The following is a 22206-nucleotide window of genomic DNA, read 5'->3' as shown; positions in this document are numbered from 1 at the left end:
TCCCTACAAATCCCTCTAAACATTCAACTCAAGATTCATTAACATCTCTAGGAGCCTTTAGCACTGCTGAGCGATACTGCAAATTTTGGTATCGATCCAATATCAAGTGAATTAAGGGCAGTATTGCCGATGTCAATACCGATACTTTTAACCTATAAAAGAGTGTCATGATTTATGAGCTGAATCGTCGTTGATTTGCCAAATTCTGAAGAGATTTTAATGAACATCAAATGACAGTGTTGTGATTTTGTTCTTATATATTGGCACTGGTTTTTTTTAAGAGAGCTGGAATGTAAATGTGCCTGTCTTTAAAGGCCTTTGTGTCAGCTTCAGTTGTTTAAATGTGCTATAGGCTAAAAAGAATTGACGTAACAGTGAACAGAAAAAAGTTCAGACATTTTTCATAGTGCATGTTTGGGGTATATTTTTTTATTATAAAAAATGCTAATAAAAATCTATTCAACACAATTTATACTGAACTATGAGGATAGAAACAAAGTATCGATCCAATTGCATTAGTATCGATCTAATACCGATACCAGTGTTGGTATTGATACTATCAAAATTTGGATCGATCAGCCCACCTCTAGCCTGTACATGAATCTCATGACTCATGTCACCTGCTCCTGACTCAGATGAAAATGATAGCTATCTCTGCTTAATGATCAAGTCCATGACATGAGACTGCAAAATCAAGTGAGTGGAATTTCAGTTGTCTAGGTCTATTCAAGTGGATTTTCACTGTTTGGTTTAGTTATTTAATGACTCAGTCACACTAAAATAAAAATTGGCCAACAAACGCCTTACAACTAGGAAAAAAAATTGGTGGTTGCCTGGTGACGGAAATGCTTTATTTATTTATTTGCATTTTGCATTTGGCAATTGAAGATGTTGCAGCAGCAAACTATTTCCTACTGGTTGATGATGTTGCACACTCAACCTCTGGGGAACCAGAGGTCTCTTTCCAATGGGGGACTCAACTCCTTAACTCAGCTGGTTGCTATATTTTGGTTATAGTATTATAAATAAATAAAAAAAGCAAGGTTGCCGCTACATAATCGAATTAAATCATCAACCTCCAGCAACTATCTCAAAATTTGAGGTTACGAGGTTCTTGCTAGACTTAGGTAGTTAATCTGAACTTTTATTTCAGAATTTATATCTATGTATATGGCAACGATTTGTGATTTTTACTGATTTATTACAGTTTATTGCCACATTGCCATAAACAGATTGCATGCAACTAAGAGACCAACTAGGTCTTATTTATGTCTCGAAGCAGCAAAGTTACATAGAAGTTGGCAACTGACTGCGAGTGGTTGCAAACCAGGTCCCCATCTTCGAAAGCAAAAAGAAAATTTCAAAAAGCAATGAGATCACAGTTAATTGCACATGTTCTAATAACTTCGGTCATGCCGCGGTCTCCCAACAACTGCTTTCCCTAGTGTGACCGTAGCATAACCAATCTGCTGTAACTCTGAGGGAATGCTAGACTTCTACACTTTAAAGCAGCATTACAACATTTTTTGAAACATGGTTTTTTTTTGTGGGAGCAGAGAGTTACACGTCAAAGTCAGTCGTTTCTTTGATTTTTGTATGATATAAGATAAGCTAATAGTTTAGCTAGTAGCTTAGTTAGTAGCTTAGCATAATCTGTTTGTCTCCAGAAAACATTAAATTGCAATTTTATGCCACGTAATGAGCCAATACTGTAAATGATTAAAATGCAGACTAAATATCTGAGTTGGCTCTATCGTCTCATCTAAGCCAGAAACTACATCTTTAACTTCTATGGAGCTTTGCTATGTGATAAACAAAATACAGACATCTTTCCTATTCTTAATTTTAGTCACTGTCTAAAATCTAATAACCTTGTTACAAAATGTCATATAAAATCTTAAAGAAGTATATTTTATGACGGAATAAGAAGTAACTATTACATCACCGATGCCCGGTATCTCTGTAATGATGCAACAGGTCTTTCGCTGATTTCAAGGGCAAAAAGTTCATCAGAAGCAAACGAATGATTCCGTTTAAAAGTGAAACAGGAAATTTTGCAGTTTAACTTTCAGGACAGCTGTGATATATTTTTTGCTCAGGCCTGCGTCAAACTACCCCGACTCTCTTCCAGCCTGCATATCAGGCCACTGCGCTCGCCGCTTGAGTCTGATCACTTTCTAGGCCACCAGGAGGGGAGTGGATGGCGAGGCGTGGTAAAGTGACATTGAAATCCTGAGAGGGGCCAGACAGGGCCGCTCAGTTTCTGTATTAATGCTTTTGCAGTGGCCCACGGGGATGTTACAGCGAGCCGACCCACATTCACATTTGCAAGCACACACATAAATTACTCTCAACTAAGTTCGACGGGTTATTAAGTTAATTCTACGACTAACCTAACTGATCATCAATAAGCAACAAGCACACAAAAGACTCTTCCTGAATCGCATGTAGGTTGATAAAAATAAACCTGTGTCATAAATAATCAGAATCTCTACACTGCTTTTACTTTGTAGCCCATTGCACGCACACACACACACACACACACACACACACACTCATTTTTGGAGGACTGACCCATATTTACATGTGCACGCAAACACACACACACACAAACCCGCACACTAATGCACACACGGTTTAGAAATACACCAGGAGCTATGTTGGCACCTCTAACTGGGACACACTATAGCAGGCCCCTGAGGGCCCTTGGCTCAGGATGCTCACAACACTCTGGACCGTGCCCAAATAAACTAGCTACACCACACGCACTTGAACCTACACACACACAGACACACACAAAACTTCCATTACACTTCCCATACTGAATTAACTGTATATCAAAACCAGGCTGTTAAAGTGGTTAAACTTCACAACTAGCCATTGTTGGTGACGTTTTAATTTGTGCGTGACGAAGAGCTCAAAAATGAACATTTGGAACGCATTTTATTTCCTGCTCATTCACAGACTCATTAATGCTGCAGCTACAGCTGGGACAAAGTGTGTCTCTAAAGAACAAACCCCGGAGAGCTTTGCACAGTCTCCCATAAACGGCAAACATGATCATAAACCACCAGCTTCCCACAGTGGGAGCTAAATTTCAACTTGTATTCCTAACGTTTTACTTTTTCACTCTGCATTTGAGATACAATATGTGGGAGTGGACTTACAGTACATTTGACTCGCAGAGCAAAGCAGACGCACAAGAAAAAGTATGATTTTTATCCTAGCTCTCTCCAAAATCCTTTCCTGAACAGATGGGAGTGGGTGAGATCAACAATTTTACAGTCTGAGAGAGATTTTTTTTTCTTGCATGAGTGAAGGGAAGGGATTTCAAACATTCATGAAAATACTGTATTTCACGCTAATACAGTCCAGACTGTAAGTATATAGACAGTTACACATTTCTTAGTCTTCAGGCTCTGTGCCTCACTAGTGATACAGAAAGAACTGTGTGTGAGATATAGCTCTTCTATCACACAGTGCCAGAATTGTAGCAGTTTTAAAACGAAATTGGCTTTTCTTTTTTTGGGGGTGTGGAAGAGTTCACATGAGGCTCGTAGCTAATTCAGTTACCATTTAGTTTGAGTGGGAGCACCCTGGCAATATGCAGAGCAAAGAGTCAGCCGAGCAAGTGAAGAAGATAAGAAATTATTAGAGCCGTATCAAAGCTAGTTGGTTTGCCAAAATCAACAGTTGGGTTCATAGTCAAAAGCAAAAGCAAACAAAAAAGAACGCCTGGTAGACGGAAAGGAGCACATGGCAAGAAAAATCTCAGTATAACAGCACAGCAAGTCAAGAATGCTGTTGAGGATTGAAAGTCTATTAGTTTAACCTCAGTGGATTCACCGCCGCCAAACTCATGAGAGAAAAATCAAGAGAGGAAAAAAGGCAGTTTGTAAAAAATTGTGAAATGACCCTTAAAACTAGCCAGTGACAAACGTACGGTGTTAAAAAGGTATAGCCAGTGACCCTGACCCTCCTCCTCTGTCAAATGTTGGTGGAGATTCTGTTTAAGGGTGCACGGCTGCCAAGGAAACAGTCAATCAAACAGCAGTTTGCACGATCGGATTCAGCAAAATTCACCAGAAGAAACTTTGTAGTTTTTTGGACAAGACAGCCTTAAACATACGTCTAAGTCAGGGGTCGGACACCTTTCTGATGATGAGTACCATCTAACATTTCCTCAGAAGTTAATGTGCCATATCAACCATCGCATTAGCAATACATTTAATAACGCTCTATATGAACAGTTACACACTGTATAGAACAACTTTATAGAACTATATTTGTTTGCAGATGTTGGCATAGTGCAGTATTGTATTTGTGTGTATTTCCGTGGTGCTGATGCTGCGCTGAGCAGACAGCTCCTGAAGCATTTGAAGTAGCAGAATGTGGAAATTTCAACATCGCTTGAAAAAACTGCCAGCTAGCAACGTCCCTCTCACCGGTAGGCTAAGTGATTTTTAACTAATTATAAGTTGAATCTGGTAGTTGGGGTTCTTAGCTAAGATACCGTTATTAAGAAGCGGCACAACTAATGTCTCTATGTGAGCTAATTTGCGATGTGCACCGGTGGCACGGCCATTTATTTTTTTAATGCACCTTCTCAGATTTACTCACTGCGTGTCGTGCCATCAGTTAACCCTTCGCGTGCCAGCTGTGCCCAGGGTTGCCGACCCCTGTCCTAAGTAATCTAAAGGCTTTTCAGGCAGAGGAGCATCCTAAACTTCCTGCTTCAGTCACATGATCTCACTTAAAGCGAGCTCTGTTTCACATGCCAACAAAAAAGCGGGGGAGGAATTAAGTCTGAGAGGACTTTAGAAAGCTGCTGAATTTACCTGCTTTTGTCTGAGATCTCCAATTGGTGGTCAGTAAGTATAAACAGAGAATCATTGCTCGTCCAGCTTCTTTTTTTTTTTTTAAATCAAAAATGCAGAACCTGAAGAATAAGAAAGTCTACACTGGACAATATTCATAAGAACGAGCCTACAGCAAAGCCTCAAGCTGTTCATATTGATGGAGCTTTAGTTTTCTTCCCCCCATTATAGCTCTTACTTAAATCGCATTTTCATACGTTAGTTCTTTTTCCTGCTGGCAATAATGTATGAAAACTGTAGACATGAAGTCATTAGCTAAGATTAGAAAAGTAAAATGGTGCAAAAACACATGAGGCACTCATTCAAATAAACTCACAGGTCAGCCACGTTTGTCAGATCCGAACTCTCAGCTGCTTGTCTGGGATTTTATCTGCTCGTTCATATGTGACAGGGGTGGGGAACTCCAGGCCTCGAGAGCCGATGTCCTGTAGGTTTTAGATCTCACCCTAGGTCAACACACCTGAATCAAATGATCAGTTCATTACCAGGCTTCTGGAGAACTTCAAGACATGTTGAAGAGGTAATTTAGCCATTTAAATCAGCTGTGCTGGAACAAGGACACATCTAAAACCTGCAGGACGCCGGCTCTCGAGGCCTGGAGTTCCCTACCCCTTACATGTGAGATGCCCTCAGTACTGCACAGCCGTACACACAAATGGTTTTCGTGTCTAACAAGGGATTGTAAGGTTTTTCAGGTGCATTGAATTTCAAATTTGCCTGATAGTAACCTGGGTTAGTTCATCTGATAATTGTTTTTCAGCTTGTCCTGCTGTCATAACACAGTTTAAACAGTTTGGTGAACACAATGTTATCCCAAAAGAATAAGTCAACAGAATAAGTTGGGCACACCTATCCTTTAATATTTGCCTCAAGGTCACGGAGAAGTTTTTGATCTGTTAACATCTGTGTTAAGCTGGTCTTATCTCTGCGTCTATCCGATCCGTTTATGTGTAATTATACAACTCATCGCATCAGCACAGCTGCGCGCGTGACATCATTAAACGGTGGAGTGTCAGCTCGCTCGCTCACCGTCTCCAAAGAGCTGCAGGATGGCCAGGTCCACATGTCTCTTCCAGAGCGACTCCTTCTGGATGGCGATGCCGTACCCCGTGGTGGCAAAGATGTAGCCGCTGCCAATGGTCACCAGCTTGCAGCCCTCGTCCCTGCCAGCCATGTAGTTCAGCACGGCCGCATCGTAAATGAAAGCGTCTAGTTTGCTGGAGAAGAAGAGAGCGAGGGACAAAGAGGAGGAGCGATAGGTTACAATTAATTAGCACTTGGGAGTCAGACATCACAGCTACAACATTCCAATTAACCTGCTAAATAGCTCTAAGCTGCTGATAAGTCTAATAGACTTCCACTTGGTTTGCCAAAGGCTGGGGCTGGCACACAAACTGGCGAAAAGGCGCACTTGATGAAACTGAAGAGGGGGAGTGATAGTATTATTGGACGTATTCAGCTGAGATATATTTACATGAAGCAAGACAAACAAGAGAATTTCGCAGTGATTACTTTTTAAGTCATCGTAGCCTGAATTTTACACTTCTATTGAAACAGACATTCTGATCATCGTAGTGAGTCCAATAGTGCTTCTGGGTACTTTAAAACATGATTAGCACCATTCCAAAAAGCATTCAATCAATTGAAATGAACAAAAAGCAGATTGCACCATAATAAATAATACTGTGCCCAAAACAAAGAAATGCACACTCAGTTTAATTCAGTTTTTTCATATAATGCCAAATCACAAAAACAGTTGCCTCAAAGTGCTTTATATTGTAAGGTAGACCATACAATAAGACAGAGAAAACCCCAACAATCGGACAGCCCACTAAGCCCTAGAACTTTGCAACAGTGGGAAGAAAAACTCCCTTTTAATAGGAAGAACTTCCAGCAGAACCAAGCTCAGGGAAGGGCAGTCATCTGTACGACCAGTTAGGGGTGACACTGACCGAAATACTCTTTTCAGTATCTCAAGTAATATATTCTAACACAATTTGCCAGTAATAGATTTGTGAAGTTTAAACATAAATGTGGTCATTTTCATTTTGACATTTTTCTTTTTTAACCACTTTGTTGCGAACATGCTTACCCAGACTTGAGACTCTGCAGAGCTTCATTGACATTTCTCTGATGAAACTTTGTCATGTAGGAGTGCATTTCTGGGTAGTTGTTTCTAATGTTTCTCTCTGTACTTCCATTGGGGACAGTGCCAAAACGAAACGGAGGCGAGAAGTCGTTGGGACTCTGGAACTGAACATAAAAAACAGAGAACGGAGAGGCGTGTAAAACTCTGATAAGTCTTCACACAACATTGGGTAAGGACGAGCGAGTGGCACAGCATCAAACAGAAACCTTTCACCTTACCTTTTTGTCTGACAGACCGGATACCTGGTCCACGTACTCCTCCTGGATCATGAAAGCAGCCAGGTTGGCAGTGTAGGAGGCCAGAAAGATGACAGCAAAGAAGGCCCACACTGATACCATGATCTTACTGGTGGTGCCTTTGGGATTCTGCACTGGCACAGAGTTGTTGAAGACCAGACCCCACAGCAGCCAGATGGCCTTGCCGATGGTAAAGGATGGACCATGGGGCTCTAAATTAAATAGAGTTATTGGTTAAAGACAATAGATCACTTCTGGAGCAGTTGAACAATTCTCCAGGACATCAGTGATCTATTTAGAAGAACAAAACCAAAAATTAGAATTAATTTGCTACATATATTCATTTTAGGATTTCAGTATGATCAAGGAGTTTCATTTTTTCCCCTTCTATGTTTCTGATAAAGAAATTTATCCAGGACTTTGCTTCATGACAAACAACTAGCTTTGGTTTAGTGCTAATTAGCAAGCGCTTGCTCGCTAACATGCTAGACCTGAGTAGCCACTTGGATCTGGCTTCAAAATAGAGTTTGTAACACACTCAGCTTTAAACTGTAACTTTACAATATGTTATTTGTATCTTACTGAGCACTGTGTCAGTGCTTCGCAGCCATACAGTATACGAACTCACTGTATTAACCAAGAAGCTGGATTTAGCTGATAGCATGACACTCCACCTTCTTGTCCAAATACCTGAAACGTGTCCTTCACAAACCAGCCACCGTATTATACAATCATGTGAAAAATAAGGTTTTCACAGGACTCTATGAAAACTTAGCATGCTCTATAATTTACTAGTTTGTAGAATCTCCTTTAGCATCAGTAACATGAAGTAATGGTTTTCTTTATGATGTTATCTTACAACGCTATGGAGGAATTTTGGCCTGCTCTTCTTTGCATAGTTTATTCTGTCCATTTAAGTTTGCAGCCATTTGTGTATGCACAGCTCTGTTAAGGTCCTATCACAGCATTTGATACAGGTTGAGGTCTAAACTTAGGCTGTTGGACCAACTTGATTCTTTTCTTTGTCATACATTCTGTTTAGATTTGTTTCACTTGCTCGTTTGATTAGATTTGTTGCTGTTGGATAGTATTTTGTATACAACAGAGTTCATGGTAGACTCAACAACTGCAAGGTGGCCAAGTCCTGTGGCGGCAAACCAAGCCCAAATAATCACCCTCCACCGCCATGCTTGACAGTTGGTATGAGGTGTTTGTCCTGTTATGCTATGTTTGACTGTCACTGTGGATTATGGACAAACCTGTCCAAACGGAACTGTTCCAGATGTTTTGTGGTTTATTCAGAGGCAACTTTACAAACCTTTTTGGAGAGAAGAGATTCTCTCATGCAAACCCCTCAAAAACAAGTGACACTTGTTCAGTCTTTTTCTAATTTTACAGTCATCAACTTTCGCATTAATATTTGCTAAATGAGGTCTGCAGAGTCTGAGATGTAGCTCTTGGTTTGTTTTTTAATATTTTTATAATATAATACAGATTTACATGATGACAAGGAAGACCTGCTGTTTCATGTCACCTATATAATCTTATATGTGACTGCAGTAAGTAGATCTTCTTTGTTTTATGTAATATGTTAGAGCGCTGTTGGTTCCATTCGTCTATGAGTTGACAGACTGGTGCATTACAGCCATTATGCTGTGATTAGCAGTTGGTTCATAATTTGTGTGGGTATGTGTGATTGTGTGAGAGAGAATGAGAGGGTGTTTGTGTGCAACCATGTGGGTGTGTATTGTTGTGTGGACCGTTTGTTCATGGACAAACTGTCCTTATCGTGCCAAAAATCTCCTTTGTGAAGTTTGCAAGAAAGTTACTTCAATGAATTGGGGCAGAGATTTTACAAATCTGCAGCCGAGTCATTGATATGTTATTACATCAGATCTTCTGACTCCAAACTTCGATCTGCACTCTTCATGATACCAAACTCCCACGGTGCTACAAGCAGATAAAACAAGGAGGCACATAGAAAGAAAACAGCGCTTCAGGGAGGAGTACATCTTCTCCAGAAGCTGATGAAGGATGAGAGGAATGAAAAAAAGATAACTATTGTCTATATATAGCCACATTAGAGATAGAGAGTTGAGGGAGACATTGATTTTTTTTCCCTTGTTTCTCATCCTTTCAGCTGAGGAGATCTAAGACGAATGCTGTCAGAGTTGACGCGTGAAATATGAAAATGAATGCAAATGACTTGTCCGGTGTGAGCAGCGCTGGAGGATTTGCTGAAACCTGTGCACTGCAGACACAACTGTAAATGATAAAAAGAGAGGCCGGTGAAGGAGGACGAGGAGAATGAAGTCAATGGGTCAGTGAGGACAGCTGGTCTACGCTATATGTGGAGGTGGCCTGCAATGTGTTTCTGTGTCTCATTCATTTTTTGTGAACAACGAAAAACATTTTGTACAACACGGGCCAACTCTTGTATTGTTACAGAAAGGAAGCATCTGTACCTGCACTTGTTTCTTTGGAGAAAATAGCTACTCAGACTGCAAATCTCACTGAACACTCCTTCTCTGAAGAACCAAATTACTGGCCACCATTCTCATTCATAAACCTCACCAGCTAAGACAAGTAACCTGTGAACTGATACTGATCCACAACATTTATTTATTTCTGTGGATCTTATTAGGTGTTTAGTGTCATATCCACAATTTCCAACTTGGCTGTCAGTTCAGATGCTTTCAAAAAAAATCTGAAACAAAAAGTGTCTGAAAATAAAGCCGACAACAGACAAGTAAATGCTGGGTAAGTGCTGGTAAACATGCAAGTGTGTATTGCGTATATCAAAGTGTTTATCAGCTATTCCTGTACCTAGTTATGTGTGTTCAATACGTGTGATATTTGGACCCAAGGTCACTAAAATATCATCTCACCTATCAAAGAAATCTGAATAGACCTGCTGCCTGGGCTACGTGCACAGGCAACATGTGTACATGTGTTTTCTGAAAATCTTCTAGGTCACAGAGAGCAGCTGCAGCACACAAAACAAAGTTTTTAACCAGGATGTCATTTTGTTGTGGTAATTTTAAGACTGAAAACGTGACATTTTCACCTGCAAACTAAGTGCTTTGACACACTTATAATCAATATAAATGCTGAAATGCAGAAATATAAATACTGCTGGTCTATTTATTGGTGGATATTAAACATAGATAAACAGATGAAGAAGGCAACCCAGCTATAAGACTGTTTACATCTATATCACTGAATGGTTTAGTGTGTGTGTGTGTGTGTGTGTGTGTGTGTGTGTGTGTGTGTGTGTGTGTGTGTGCATGTTGCGCTGAAGCCTCTCACCTCTGCCGTCAGCCAGACACCGGTTGTAGCCCACAGGGCTGAAGTACTCGAATATAAACACAGCCACTGCTGACACCAGCAACAGCATCACGAACATCATCACCCACACATCCGCACTGAAGGGCTCTGGAGGGCGAGAGAGGGAAGAGGAGAGAAAGATGAAGGGAGAAGGGGGGGAGCATGGACAGAGAGAGATAAGTAAATGGGTGGGGCGGCGGTGGGGTGTGTAAGGAGGCAGAAGACGGGGAATAGACAAGGGACATTAGCAGAGAGCGAGGGAGAGGGAAAAAGAGCGAGGGCGGCGGAGAGAAAGAGAAAATGAAGCAAGAGAGAGGAGAGGGCAAGAGAAATATGCAAATGTGGTGCGCCAGATTGAGAAGAGGAAGGAAGCATCAGAGAAATGGAGTGGGAGTGGGAAATATAAGAGGGCAAAGAGACAGGGAGCAAAACAGTTAGCCGTATTATCATGCACTCCAGTGTTCGCTGTGCAAATGTGCTGAAACTTGGCTCCTATCATTTGGCGTGGCCACTAAATCTCTTTCTGTTCAACTTTTAAAGGGGAAAAAAATCAAACAGCGTAATAAAAAGTCATCACTGTCCGTTTGTCAGGAAGGCTAACGAAAAGACATTTGTGCAAAAATTGCTTTTAAACTTAAAGATTTCAAGAATTCTTAGGAGTTAAGTCGAACCATTTAAGTGAAACTGAAAAAGTCTGTACAGTTCAAAAGGATCCAGCTTTATTGTACGTGTAAATATAAAGATATTAAAATGCAATTTGTCCTCTAGGGTGGACTCTATGGATCATTTTGGACTCCACCACCAGTACAAACTGCATACACTATATGGGTCTGTACTACAGAGGGGATTTTGTTCTCTTTAAAGGGGCTTTGGTGGAGCTGACTAGGGACAAAAGCACCATTGGTCCACATACAGTTAAATGAAGGAGCCTGTCTATGCTAGCTTAACAAACATGCATGCTTTTTCCTCTTATTTTTTGCCATTTGATAAAGAACAATGCATTTTAAGCATGACTAAATTAAACTCCACTTCCTGTGCACTGGCCATTAGGCCATCCTACATTCAAAATGCTGATTTAAAAAAAAAAAAACTTTCCAAAACCCGCCAGATCAGAGCACAAATGAAGATCAATCCTTTAAGAATAGTGCTTAAATGCCTGGTGGCTTATCCATTATTGTGTTTTTGTTTAGTTTTTTTCAATAAACTGCACAAAAGAAGACATTCCTACAAGTTTGACCGGTCTCTCCTGGATCAGTGCTCACACAGGTCAAAACACAGCCTTTGGTCTCTTCCCCTGATCCATCTCTGCCGCCCTCCCCCAACCTTTTACAGCTCGCCTTCCTCACCTAAGAAAGCCGAGGGCGAAACGGTGCCATTGCTGCGAGAGACCATGACGCTGATGCCTGTCTCAATAAAGGGGACGGAAAAGTCAATGACCTCTGACCTCTCCTCGTTGATGGTCAAGGAGCCGACGGCCATGTGAGCGTTTTTTAACACCACCTAGGCAAGATGCAAAAAAAAAAAAAGCAGAAAGAGAGAAAGTGTGTCTGTTATCTGTTTCTCAACACATCCGTCAGGCAGCTATCAATAACAGAGGCAGAGTAAGTCAATGAATGCAGTCTTGTGTGCTGTGGCAACAAACACATTCCAAAAAACTATTTCAATGGAGATAGTTAAGAATAGCTTTTGGTCATAAAACAGCATAAAAATAGCATATCACAGCCATCGGTTCATTTGAAGGTGACTGTGCAGTCTTTCTAAATGTGAATCAATCCTGTTTGGCGATGTAACAGAGACAAAGGTGGACATCCTTATAGTTTAAGATCATTAATGTGGAAAACAAATACTGTTTATACCATCTATTCAGGTTCCCCTCTGCTTCAGGATGAATGAAAAACGAGCCTCTTAGCAGAGAAGTTCTGGATTAGCTAACATGTCAACGAGCAGGTTTCACGATAGGACATGTTTTTGTACTGACTTTAAGATGATCACATGGTCACAATTCATAAGCATATGGCGGCATCCTATGTCACAGGTCGTTATGTAGATCATAAACAAGGCCGGTGTAATCACAGAGTTAATTAGTTAACAAGAGCACTCAGACAGCGCAAAAAAGTGTGTTGTACAGCTGTCTCTATGCCCTTTTATGTGATGCATTACTCAATATGTGACTTTTTTAAGGTCAACTTTGACCTCTGGCACTAATAATAAAGGTCGAGGTCAGATGCTTAGCCAACTTGTAGGTATTTGTGTCCCTTAAGGCCTAGTATTTTGTAAATTTTGAAGATGACCCATAAAATAAATTGTGAGTAAAGGTTTTACTGATTTTCACTTTTGGTGTGCAATTGACCTGATTTTCACCAATCAGCTCGAGCTGTTATTGGTATCTAGCATCACACATAATTTGAAAATGATATCTCTGAAACTGTGGATGCTAGACTGCTAAAAAACAGACAAACAAACAAACAGACCTGATTATGTACTGCCTCCCTAGCTCCAGATATCTAAAGGTCATAGAAAGCATGAGTTAGACCTATGCTTTGTTTATGGAAGACATATTAAAGGGATTATTGGGACCAAAATTAAATTTAGGGTTTTTTTTTTCTCTGTCCTGTATTTATCCCCTAGTGTTTTTTGTCAGTTTCACAGTTTTAAAGATATCAGCTGAAGGGATGTCGGCCTTCTCTTAAATATAAAGGATATAAATGGGACTTGATTTGGCACATTCACCTAACAAACAAAAGATCCCCAGTTTGATCCCAGGAATGGACACAAACTCCTTCACGGTTGTGTCAGGAAGGGCAAATCTGGCAAATCAAATATGTGGCACCACCTTCTGTGGCGACTCTTTTTTTAATAAGGGAGCAGCTGAAAGCAGTTTTCTTTCATGAGGGAAAAAGTTCCAAAAAACACATTTGAAAAATTTAGCAGTAATGTCTCGCTGTTGTACCCACGAGCCTCTCCTGAAGGGAAGATGGATGCTTTCTTCGGCTGACTGATACAATTGCTGGGTGTAGTTTGATAGAAGGAAATTGGTTCCTATATTAAACTGCTCACAACAGGGATTGTGGATTTTTTAAAGTGATTTTTTATTCAAGAGAATATTCAAGAGAAAGCAGACATTTCCACAGCAGATATATTTTAAAATGCACATTAAAAGAATCTCAATGACAGACGGCACTGCAGGCTGGAGGAAAAAGCATGTAGATTTGATTTCTGGTTGGTGAACACTTTAAACTTTAGAGTGGTCCTTATTTTCGGTCTTCTTGTCAAGCTGCTCACTTCCTTCCAATAACATCTGTCCCAGAATACATACAACACTTTACCCTCGTCTTCAGTAACCACGCGGAGCAAAATAGGCTGAAACACCAACCTCTCCAAAGAACAAAACCACAGCTCAGTTCCTCAAGTTAAACTTTGTTCTGAGAAAGGGAGAAAAGTTGTAGTTCCTTTGTAGTTCCCTTCTCCTTGTCCATTAACATGTATAAAACATGATGCAGACAGGGTACTCTCTATCTGCTAGCTGTCCAAAAGAGTTTTCCGGCATATGAGGGAGATTAAATTTGATATGAGGTTAGGAAAGAAAGGAAACAAAAGTGTGCAAAGAAACATGAGGCTAAGAAAATGGAGGCAATGGAGACAAAGATGGAGCGCGGTAGATCGAGACAGCACACTTTCCACACATATAGCACTCGGACTGGACACTCGTGACGCTCGCCAGGGGACGGAGAGGGGGAGAAAGACACAAAGAGGGAGGGAGTAAGTGGGTTACCACAGTGGGTCAGGGCTGCTTGAAATAGCCGCCCCAATGCCTTCCTCTACCTGCCTTCCTCCCCTTCCATACCTCTGCACAGGTAGTATATTTAGCCCCAAATTTCTACAGCCCTACAGCACAAGTGGGACAGGACTGTCTCTCTGAGTTAATAAGGCGTGTGTGACTAGTGTGAGTCAAAACTCCGCTGTGTGCTTCAGTGTTAGAGTGAGTGCGCGCACACAACAGTGAGTCATAAAAGGGAAAAAGACAAAGAGAAGCGAGTGAACCTTTGTTCGCTACCTGTGAAGTGGACCTTTACAGGCAGGGAGAATATTCCACATCTGCTCTGCACATTATCTGCAATGCTTTTTTTTTTGTCAAGTGTTTATGTGTGTGCAGCATGTGTGCAGCATGTGTGCATTTGTAACTTTCCGATCTTGCTTATTCCTTTGCCTTTGTGTGTGCGTGTCTTAATGTGCGAATATCTCCCTGGGGAAGACAGCGAGTCCAACCAGCAGCGTACTCACTTCCTCTCTCCCCGTTCGCTCTCTCCATCTCCCTCCTACGACTTGTTCTCTCCGTGTTATGAAAGTGACCCATGTGGGTGTTATTGAGAATGAGTGAGCGAGGTTCTGCGTTTGCGATTGTTTATGTGTCTTGGCTGGTGCGTGCGTGCGTGTGTGTGCGCGCGTGCCAGTCTTTATGCGTCTCTGCTAGCGAGGCTAAAATTCATGTAATCAAGCGTATTGCCTCTAATATTTTAGATTAGGTGCACTGGGGGCAGCGCAAGTCAGTGCAGCCCATGAAATGTGACACTAACTGCTAGAATTGAGTTAGGACAAAATGTAGGACTTCTCATCACATTCATTGATTTTCTTTTTTCTTTTTTTAAATTTGATCTTTTGTCTTTGTGAGCTGTGGCAAATTGTGAAAACGCCCTCGATGATCTCTGCGAGATATCCGGGAGCGCGCTCAGACATGTTTCGTGTGCAAGCGTGCGTCGCCGTCGGTCCAGATCTCGGTCCGCCGTCAATATGCTGCAGTTTTGGCTGTTCTCCAAGCGGAGAAGGACGCAGGTCGGATTTAGTTAGATCCAGCAGTTATGGCGGAGCTTTGCTGAAGTGTGAGAGTGTAAATCTGACCTTACAAGTGCAACATAAAGAAACGGTCTCACCAAATAGGGTTTCTTTGTGTCTACGTGTCTGCTTTGGTTCATGTTTTTCTGTGCTTACTCAGACATTAGAGTCTGTTGTCTGCATGTGCAAGAGAGGTGGATAAATGCCCCCCTCCCCCCGTCTATTCTCCTAATGACCATTCATCTGTGGAGGTGAGAAGGAGATGGTACATTACGACGCTTTTAGTCATGGCGATAGAGTTTATTACAGGTGGCCACACTTACAGCTCGGTGCCCACTAAAGAGAGGTTGACTGTAATGGCTTTATGTAAGAGATTAAATGTGTCAGTAAATTGAATAGCAAAAGTGTCCACGCAGGAAAAAGCAGACACGTAAACTCATCTCGTCTCTGTCTTCTGTGACTTCCGAAGGCTGCTCGAACTTTATTATCCACGCAAAGTTGGGCAAAGCCAAAGTCCTTCAGTAGCAACTCTGACAAAACATGTTCTCAACCCGTGACCTTTGGGGTCCTATTGATCTGTTTGCCTTCATTAACAAATGGCCAACGTCAGACAGCACAAGTGCAGTTCGCTCTTATAGGTTGAAGTATGAGAACTGACAACGACCTTAGCTTGGGAGCAATGTCGATTAGGAAATGTTTCAAGCCCGCAGTGAATTGTTGCAGCTGACTGAGCTGAACCTGGGGTGAGGTGCTTAACCCATCTGACATAAGAATTAGGCCCGTGTGGCAGAAGCTTGACCCGGAAAGGGAAGCTTATAATTCAAGGTATGAAAACAAGCTTCAAAGAGGAAATGAACCCTTCAGGCACCCCCTGTGTGAGTTAAAAATAGCTCAGGACATTGAAAGCAGACAGTAACTTTGTTTCCCCTTTAATCTTTTATTCACCTTCACCTCCAACTTGGCAGTAACTCCAAGCATCCTAATGCGGTCCGCTCATCTCAGCAGAACAAGAGAAAAAAGAATCACACTGGCTGCATGGTAAAAACAACAAGCAGCTGATATAACGATGCAGTAAGAGGCAAAGGGTACACAGCTTTGACTTTATATTTCTGCTGTCCAATTTATTCATTTTGTAGCGCCAATAGTTTTGAAATGGCACCTTTTATTGTTACTTCAAACCAAGCTCAGGCTGTTCTCTGAGCAGATCAGTGGATATGAGGAAGCCTCAGTGCCAGTCCACACCAGCTGATGGCTAAGCTTATATACTTCATACTCATTCAGCTGGGTTTAGAGAGTTGCTTTAGCCTGCCTAAAGTTGATCTTGCATCTCCAAGCCACTTTGCAACCCACCTCCACCCCCAGCTACTTTTTTCACACTGTTTTTCTTATTTTGTGTTTTTTTGGTTATGTTTGTGCCCTCCAGAGAGGGCTTTTTAACCTAAGGAAACATACTTTCGTCCAATCCTCCAAAAACACAATGCTGACTGACTGGAAAAGTGGGTCAGAACAGGGAAGGGAGCAACAGCGGCCATTACCACAAATGGGTGAAGCACGAGAAATACAGCAGAGAAGCCTGGCTGGTGGCTGTAGTGGACATTTTTCATTGTTTTTAACATTCGGGTTCAATTCAGCTCTATGTATCATATACCTTTGTTCTTGTCCATAGCTGGTTAATGGACCAATAACAACACAAGCAAGAGTCCACAGACTGTTTGTCACACTGCCCCCTGGTGACAGTGAAAAACTACAACATGTCGACAATGGTCTGCTAGGCCATGATGTATGTATGATGTGTCTAAACTGATTGTGATTGAGTTCTGGTAGTTCGTGACCTCCCTGGCAGAATATGCCAGTGCATGTAATTGGTTGAAGGGTAGTTTCTGATTTGCATTGTGCTTTTTACTCAGAGAGTAAATCACAAGGAATTTTTGGTGCTAGCATCAGACAGCAAACTCCACCAATCACTCGCAACTGGTCAGGAACATCCATTTTTATCTTTCCGTCACAACTGGTGGTTGACAGTTGGTTGGCCTCCGGGTCTGTATGACTAAGCCCTTATTTAATCAATGCTGTCTCTGCTGTCATTGATGTCTGCTCTGTTTTGTATGGGGGGTCTTGCAAGAAATGACTGCAGATGGGCATAATTTTATTTTGACAGTAGCAGTCCTGATGGAAATAAGTGCAACTGTCATATAATTTGCACATGCATGACAATGAGAAGTTTCCGTTTCCCCAGAACATTATTAGTGGATATCCTTTTTGATGATATCGTCTCCATTACATGCAGAACTGTCACTTCTGCAAGTAATGGAGTCAAGGTGTGCAAAATTAAAAAATAAGACACAAACAGACGTATTACATCCTTACCTCTCCCACCATGCCGTTCCAAGTTCCATTGACTTTCTTGCCATGTTTTCCATTGGTGACCAGGTAAAGGTCATAGGTAAATTTGACTGACTTGGCAATCTTCTTCAGGATGTCGATGCAGAAACCCTTACAGCAACGCTTGATGTAGATCCCTGACTCTTTTGTCTGATTGCTGCATAAGAGGACAGATGGACAATTATTTAATTAAAAATGTACATCTGTGTGAATGGCCATGAATCATTAATTGTAAAAGTGATTTGGTGTTTCTGGCACTGTCACTGTCACACCGATGAAATGTGAAATGATTCCACCTCGGGCTCCGCAAAGCTGCCGTGGGAAATTAACATCATTCACAAGTAAATTTTAGGCAGTTGCCAGGCTTTTCATTTCTGCTTCGGTCAGTTCTGCAGTAGGTGGATCTGTGAGCTACTGTGGCAGATGGCAGGAAAAATATGTGTAAAAACTCACACTAATCTAACCTTTTACTCGGTGGAAATTAGTTTTTGTCTTGTAACGCATTCTTACGTTTGATTTTCAGGCATTTCAGCATTAATCTGACACAGATTTTCTACACGTGAAATTTGAGCCTCACACTGATTTGATCTGTTTCCGGCAGGGTACAGTGTTCCTCATGCACGTCCCACTAAGCGGATCCACGTCTTCCACAATGACGAACGGAGCCTCCTCCAATGTCACGATGGACAGGTGGTCATCCTCTCTGTTTGCTGGTCCCCCGTATAGTTCATAGCGAGGCCACACATGGTACTTCATGGACAGGGAACCGTTCTCCCATTTACCCACCTGGAGAAACATCGAGAAAACAAAAGAGAGTAAGTCTGCCTTTAAAATCACACACCAAGTAAGACTTTATTCATTTATATAGTTGCTTAATAGTAATCATGGAGAGACTTGCAGTCTTTTTATTTTCGTCTTTTGTGATTGAGCCTTGAAGTGCCGAAAATAACAGTGAAACACATCAAATGGCAGAAATCAAAATAAAAACAAGAATTTGGATTAAATTTCACACTGCAGTAACTCAAGACCATAAAAAAATAACTGCAGCTCTGCAACTGCAAACAGCTCTGAAATATATCACCAGCGATCCTGCATGGTGTTCAAGCAAAAATATCTCAATATAATTTTAGAGCTTCTTTTTCTACTTTCTGTATTTTTGTGATTTTGAGATGAGAGGTGACTTTTACCTTTGACAGATTCTTTATCGGTTAAACTTTTCATTTAAAACAAGAAAATTCAAATGAAAGTTTAATATATGTACAATTGCTCCACCCACCCCAGGAGAAACCCGCTAAAATAGATGGCATATCCTTTGATTTTCATACTAAAAAATTCATAAATTTAACATTTAGAGATCCTGTCCCATTCATTAGGTTACTCTTCATGAGCCCATGCTTACATTAGTCTATTAGATGTTCATTAAACAAACCTTCCTACACTGCAGAAAGCTTGTGGGACAGACAAGCCACAGGTGTTTCAAAGTTTTCTAAGCCTAACAGAAAGAAAACAGTGGCTTCCTGCTCTTGGATCACATGTCTGTTTCTAGCCACACCATTCTCTGGTGAACACACCACTGGAGATCCACACGGCATTTCTCTATGGAAGGTTTGTACAAGGATCTCCAACTGCCCCTAGGAGACGACCCCAAGCCAACACGCCAAACCACCTAAAGCGGCCAGTGATGCTTTTTTGACAACTTTGCCAGCCACGGCGTACAAAGCTTTCTTCAACACCAGTTAAGTAGTTCAGGTTTAAAAAAGATAATAGCGATCCTTCTTCATCCTGCTTCCCCACTGTAGCACAAATGAATAATGATGGAAAGTCAAGCACCAAGATCCACCTGTTGTCTGGAAAGTGAGTCCCTACTTTCTCTCTAAAGATACCAGGATGGCTTTTTAGAGAGGCAATAGGGACTTCTTCTCGTAGCTTTTCCAGAAGTCATAGAGATCTTACCCCAGTTTCCTGAGTTTTAATTAAATTACATTTTTAGAAGAACCCCACCTAAAGCCACTTCCTGCTATCCCAAGTGGTGTTTTCACTATCAAACTAATAATTCTACCCTGTAACAACCTGATTTCCTTTTCTAACTCCTGAAAACAGTTTTGTCCAATAGCTATTGTGTCACCTTGTATTTTTGGTGAGAAGAATTCCAACAAAACTAACCTGTGTTTTTCTTAGATCTCCCCATTGAGACAGATTGGCAACATCTTTTTGTTTTCAAGTCTCCAGTGACTCCAGAAGTCAGAGAAATCCTGCCAGAACTCTCTGTTATGGGTCAGTCGCACATTAAAGTGACAATATGGTAACAGCATGCCAGCAAAGAGATGCCTAAAAATTACTAAATGGTGATCAAAGAAACCAACAGGTGGTATTGCTGCTTTAACCAGCGTATTACTGTAAAATTGATTAACCTAAATTCTATCAAGCCTGGCTGCCCTCCAGCTGCCTTCAGAGATTCCACATATGTGTATTTTCTCACATCTGAAGCTTCCTCCAGATGTCTCTAAGACCATTTTTAATTATGACGGTGGACAGAAGGGAAGCTGAAGGTGTATAAGGTTCCCCTGTAATTCTACCAGCTGAAGGATGGGTGGTACGTTTACAATCCCACTACTACTGAGCCATTATTTAACTGTTTTATTTATCATTTAATTTTTCAGTTCATGTCAATTTTATTTATATAATATAGCACCAAATCCCATCAGCAGTTGTCTCAGCGTGCCTCAGAAAACCTCAACAACCTGATGACCCACAATGAGCAATCACTTGGTGACATTGGGAAGGAAAATCTCCCTTTTAACAGGAAGAAATCTTGGGGAGAACCAAGCTGAGGGAGGGGCAGCCACCTGAGCTTGCCCCTCCCTGAGCAAGCTTTGTTTCTCTATCCCTGCCCCCACTGATATTTAAAGTTCCCCGTTTTTCCTTCCTGAGTTAAGTCAGTATCTTCTTTACACAAAACCCTTTTTGTTTACTTAGCTGTTCGTGACCAACCGCTCTCCTCATCTTTAAAACAGAAAAGTCTGGGGAATAGTCTGACTCCCACAGACGGTCTTCCAAGGGTTTTATCAAAAAAGTAACAGGAGTACGACTGTTGGCGCTCGTCTCGTGATACAATATCTGAGGATTGCTACAAAGACTCACCCTCAAGCATTTATAACTCTTTATTTTCAAGATTTATGGCGTTCAAACAACCTGTAGTTATACTCTGATTTTCAGCTTCAGCTGCCTTTATTCTCGTCTGTCCACGACCTTCACTGTCCTCCGCTTCTCTGTCATCCTGACCAGAGCTTCTACCTTTCGCTTCGTCAGTCTCGTGCATGACTCCTTCCACTCTAGCCTCGTGTCTAACAGGAGAACAGAACACTCACAGAGAGAGATGCCATAACTTTTTTGTTTTGTTTGTTCACCTCTCAACTCAGTAAGTGAAATTAATATTTCAAGAGAGTGTGTAAAAAAGAGAGGAGAGGAGAGGAGAGGAGAGGAGAGGAGAGGAGAGGACTGGGACACAGAGTAGAGAATGAGAACAAGGTTATTCTGAAGGGCGAGACTGAAACAGAGGGAAAGTGCAGAATTCAGATAGAGCGTAGAGGACGGGTAGAGAAATACAGAAGTGGATGGAGAGATTAATTGAAGAAAAAAAGAGAGAGAAAGGGAGAGTTTAAAGTAAGAGAAAGAGCCAAGTGAGTGTCGGGATGACAGAGAAAGAAAGCCAGAGATGGAGCTCATTCAAATGCAAAATACAGGCTCTTCTGTAGAGGAGTGTCCAGCTGTAGGTCTGGAGGACCCTCTAGCCCTTGTGGCTCTACTCCACTGAATAAGCGTCATCAATTAGTCAATTTCCCCCGGATGGCTCTCACATAAAACCATACCTGGAGACTATGCCTGTGCCCTTTCCTCCGGTTGTGCCAAGTAGGCCATTTTTATGAGCGGAAAGATGTGGGTGGAAGTGGGAATGGATCATCAGCTAATTGGACTTGGTATAATGCGAGGCAGGGGAGGACAGGGAGCTGTGGTGTGAGTATGTAAAGTTAGGTTTGCACTCTCATTAAATATGTAAATGTGCTCAAACACATTGGACTCTGGGGAGCACAAACTTGGCAAGGCTGCCTGGAGTGGACAAACTAAGGCTGTGTTCTCTGGGACACAATGCAGCCTTTTTCCTGTTGGGACAAAAAAAAAAGGGGGGGGGGGGGGGGGGGGGGGGGGGGGGGTAGTGAGCTGGAGCAAGTGATGGAGAGAGACAGAGATGGAGGTGGGGGACTAAGAAATGAGTGGGGTGTATTGGAGGATAAGGGTTAAAATCAACCAGCCAGGGCAAAAAGCATGACTGGGTACTACAGTATACCTGCTACTTCAAAGATGCAGTGGAAGGATGGGTTGTAGCTGGAACTCATTAGGATTCCAA

General features: G+C 41.7%; 1 protein-coding gene across 1 annotated transcript in view; it reads right to left on the bottom strand.

Moving 5' to 3' along the window:
- The window catches only part of grin2ba (glutamate receptor, ionotropic, N-methyl D-aspartate 2B-a), a 139514-nt gene that overhangs the window by 13450 nt on the left and 103858 nt on the right, over positions 1-22206 (bottom strand). Inside the window, exons 10-16 of the mRNA XM_080906272.1 lie at positions 18379-18587; positions 17787-17958; positions 11936-12089; positions 10572-10697; positions 7245-7474; positions 6970-7130; positions 5907-6094 (exon numbers count right to left, since the gene is read on the bottom strand). Coding sequence (XP_080762398.1) covers positions 5907-6094; positions 6970-7130; positions 7245-7474; positions 10572-10697; positions 11936-12089; positions 17787-17958; positions 18379-18587 — 1240 coding nt within the window. The remainder of the gene's footprint in view (positions 1-5906; positions 6095-6969; positions 7131-7244; positions 7475-10571; positions 10698-11935; positions 12090-17786; positions 17959-18378; positions 18588-22206) is intronic.

The sequence above is a fragment of the Rhamphochromis sp. 'chilingali' genome, assembly GCF_963969265.1.
Source record: "Rhamphochromis sp. 'chilingali' genome assembly, chromosome: 15".
Lineage (NCBI taxonomy): Eukaryota > Metazoa > Chordata > Actinopteri > Cichliformes > Cichlidae > Rhamphochromis > Rhamphochromis sp. 'chilingali'.
The sequence above is the reverse complement of the archived record's forward strand: the minus strand, read 5'-3'. Positions and strand labels throughout refer to the sequence as shown.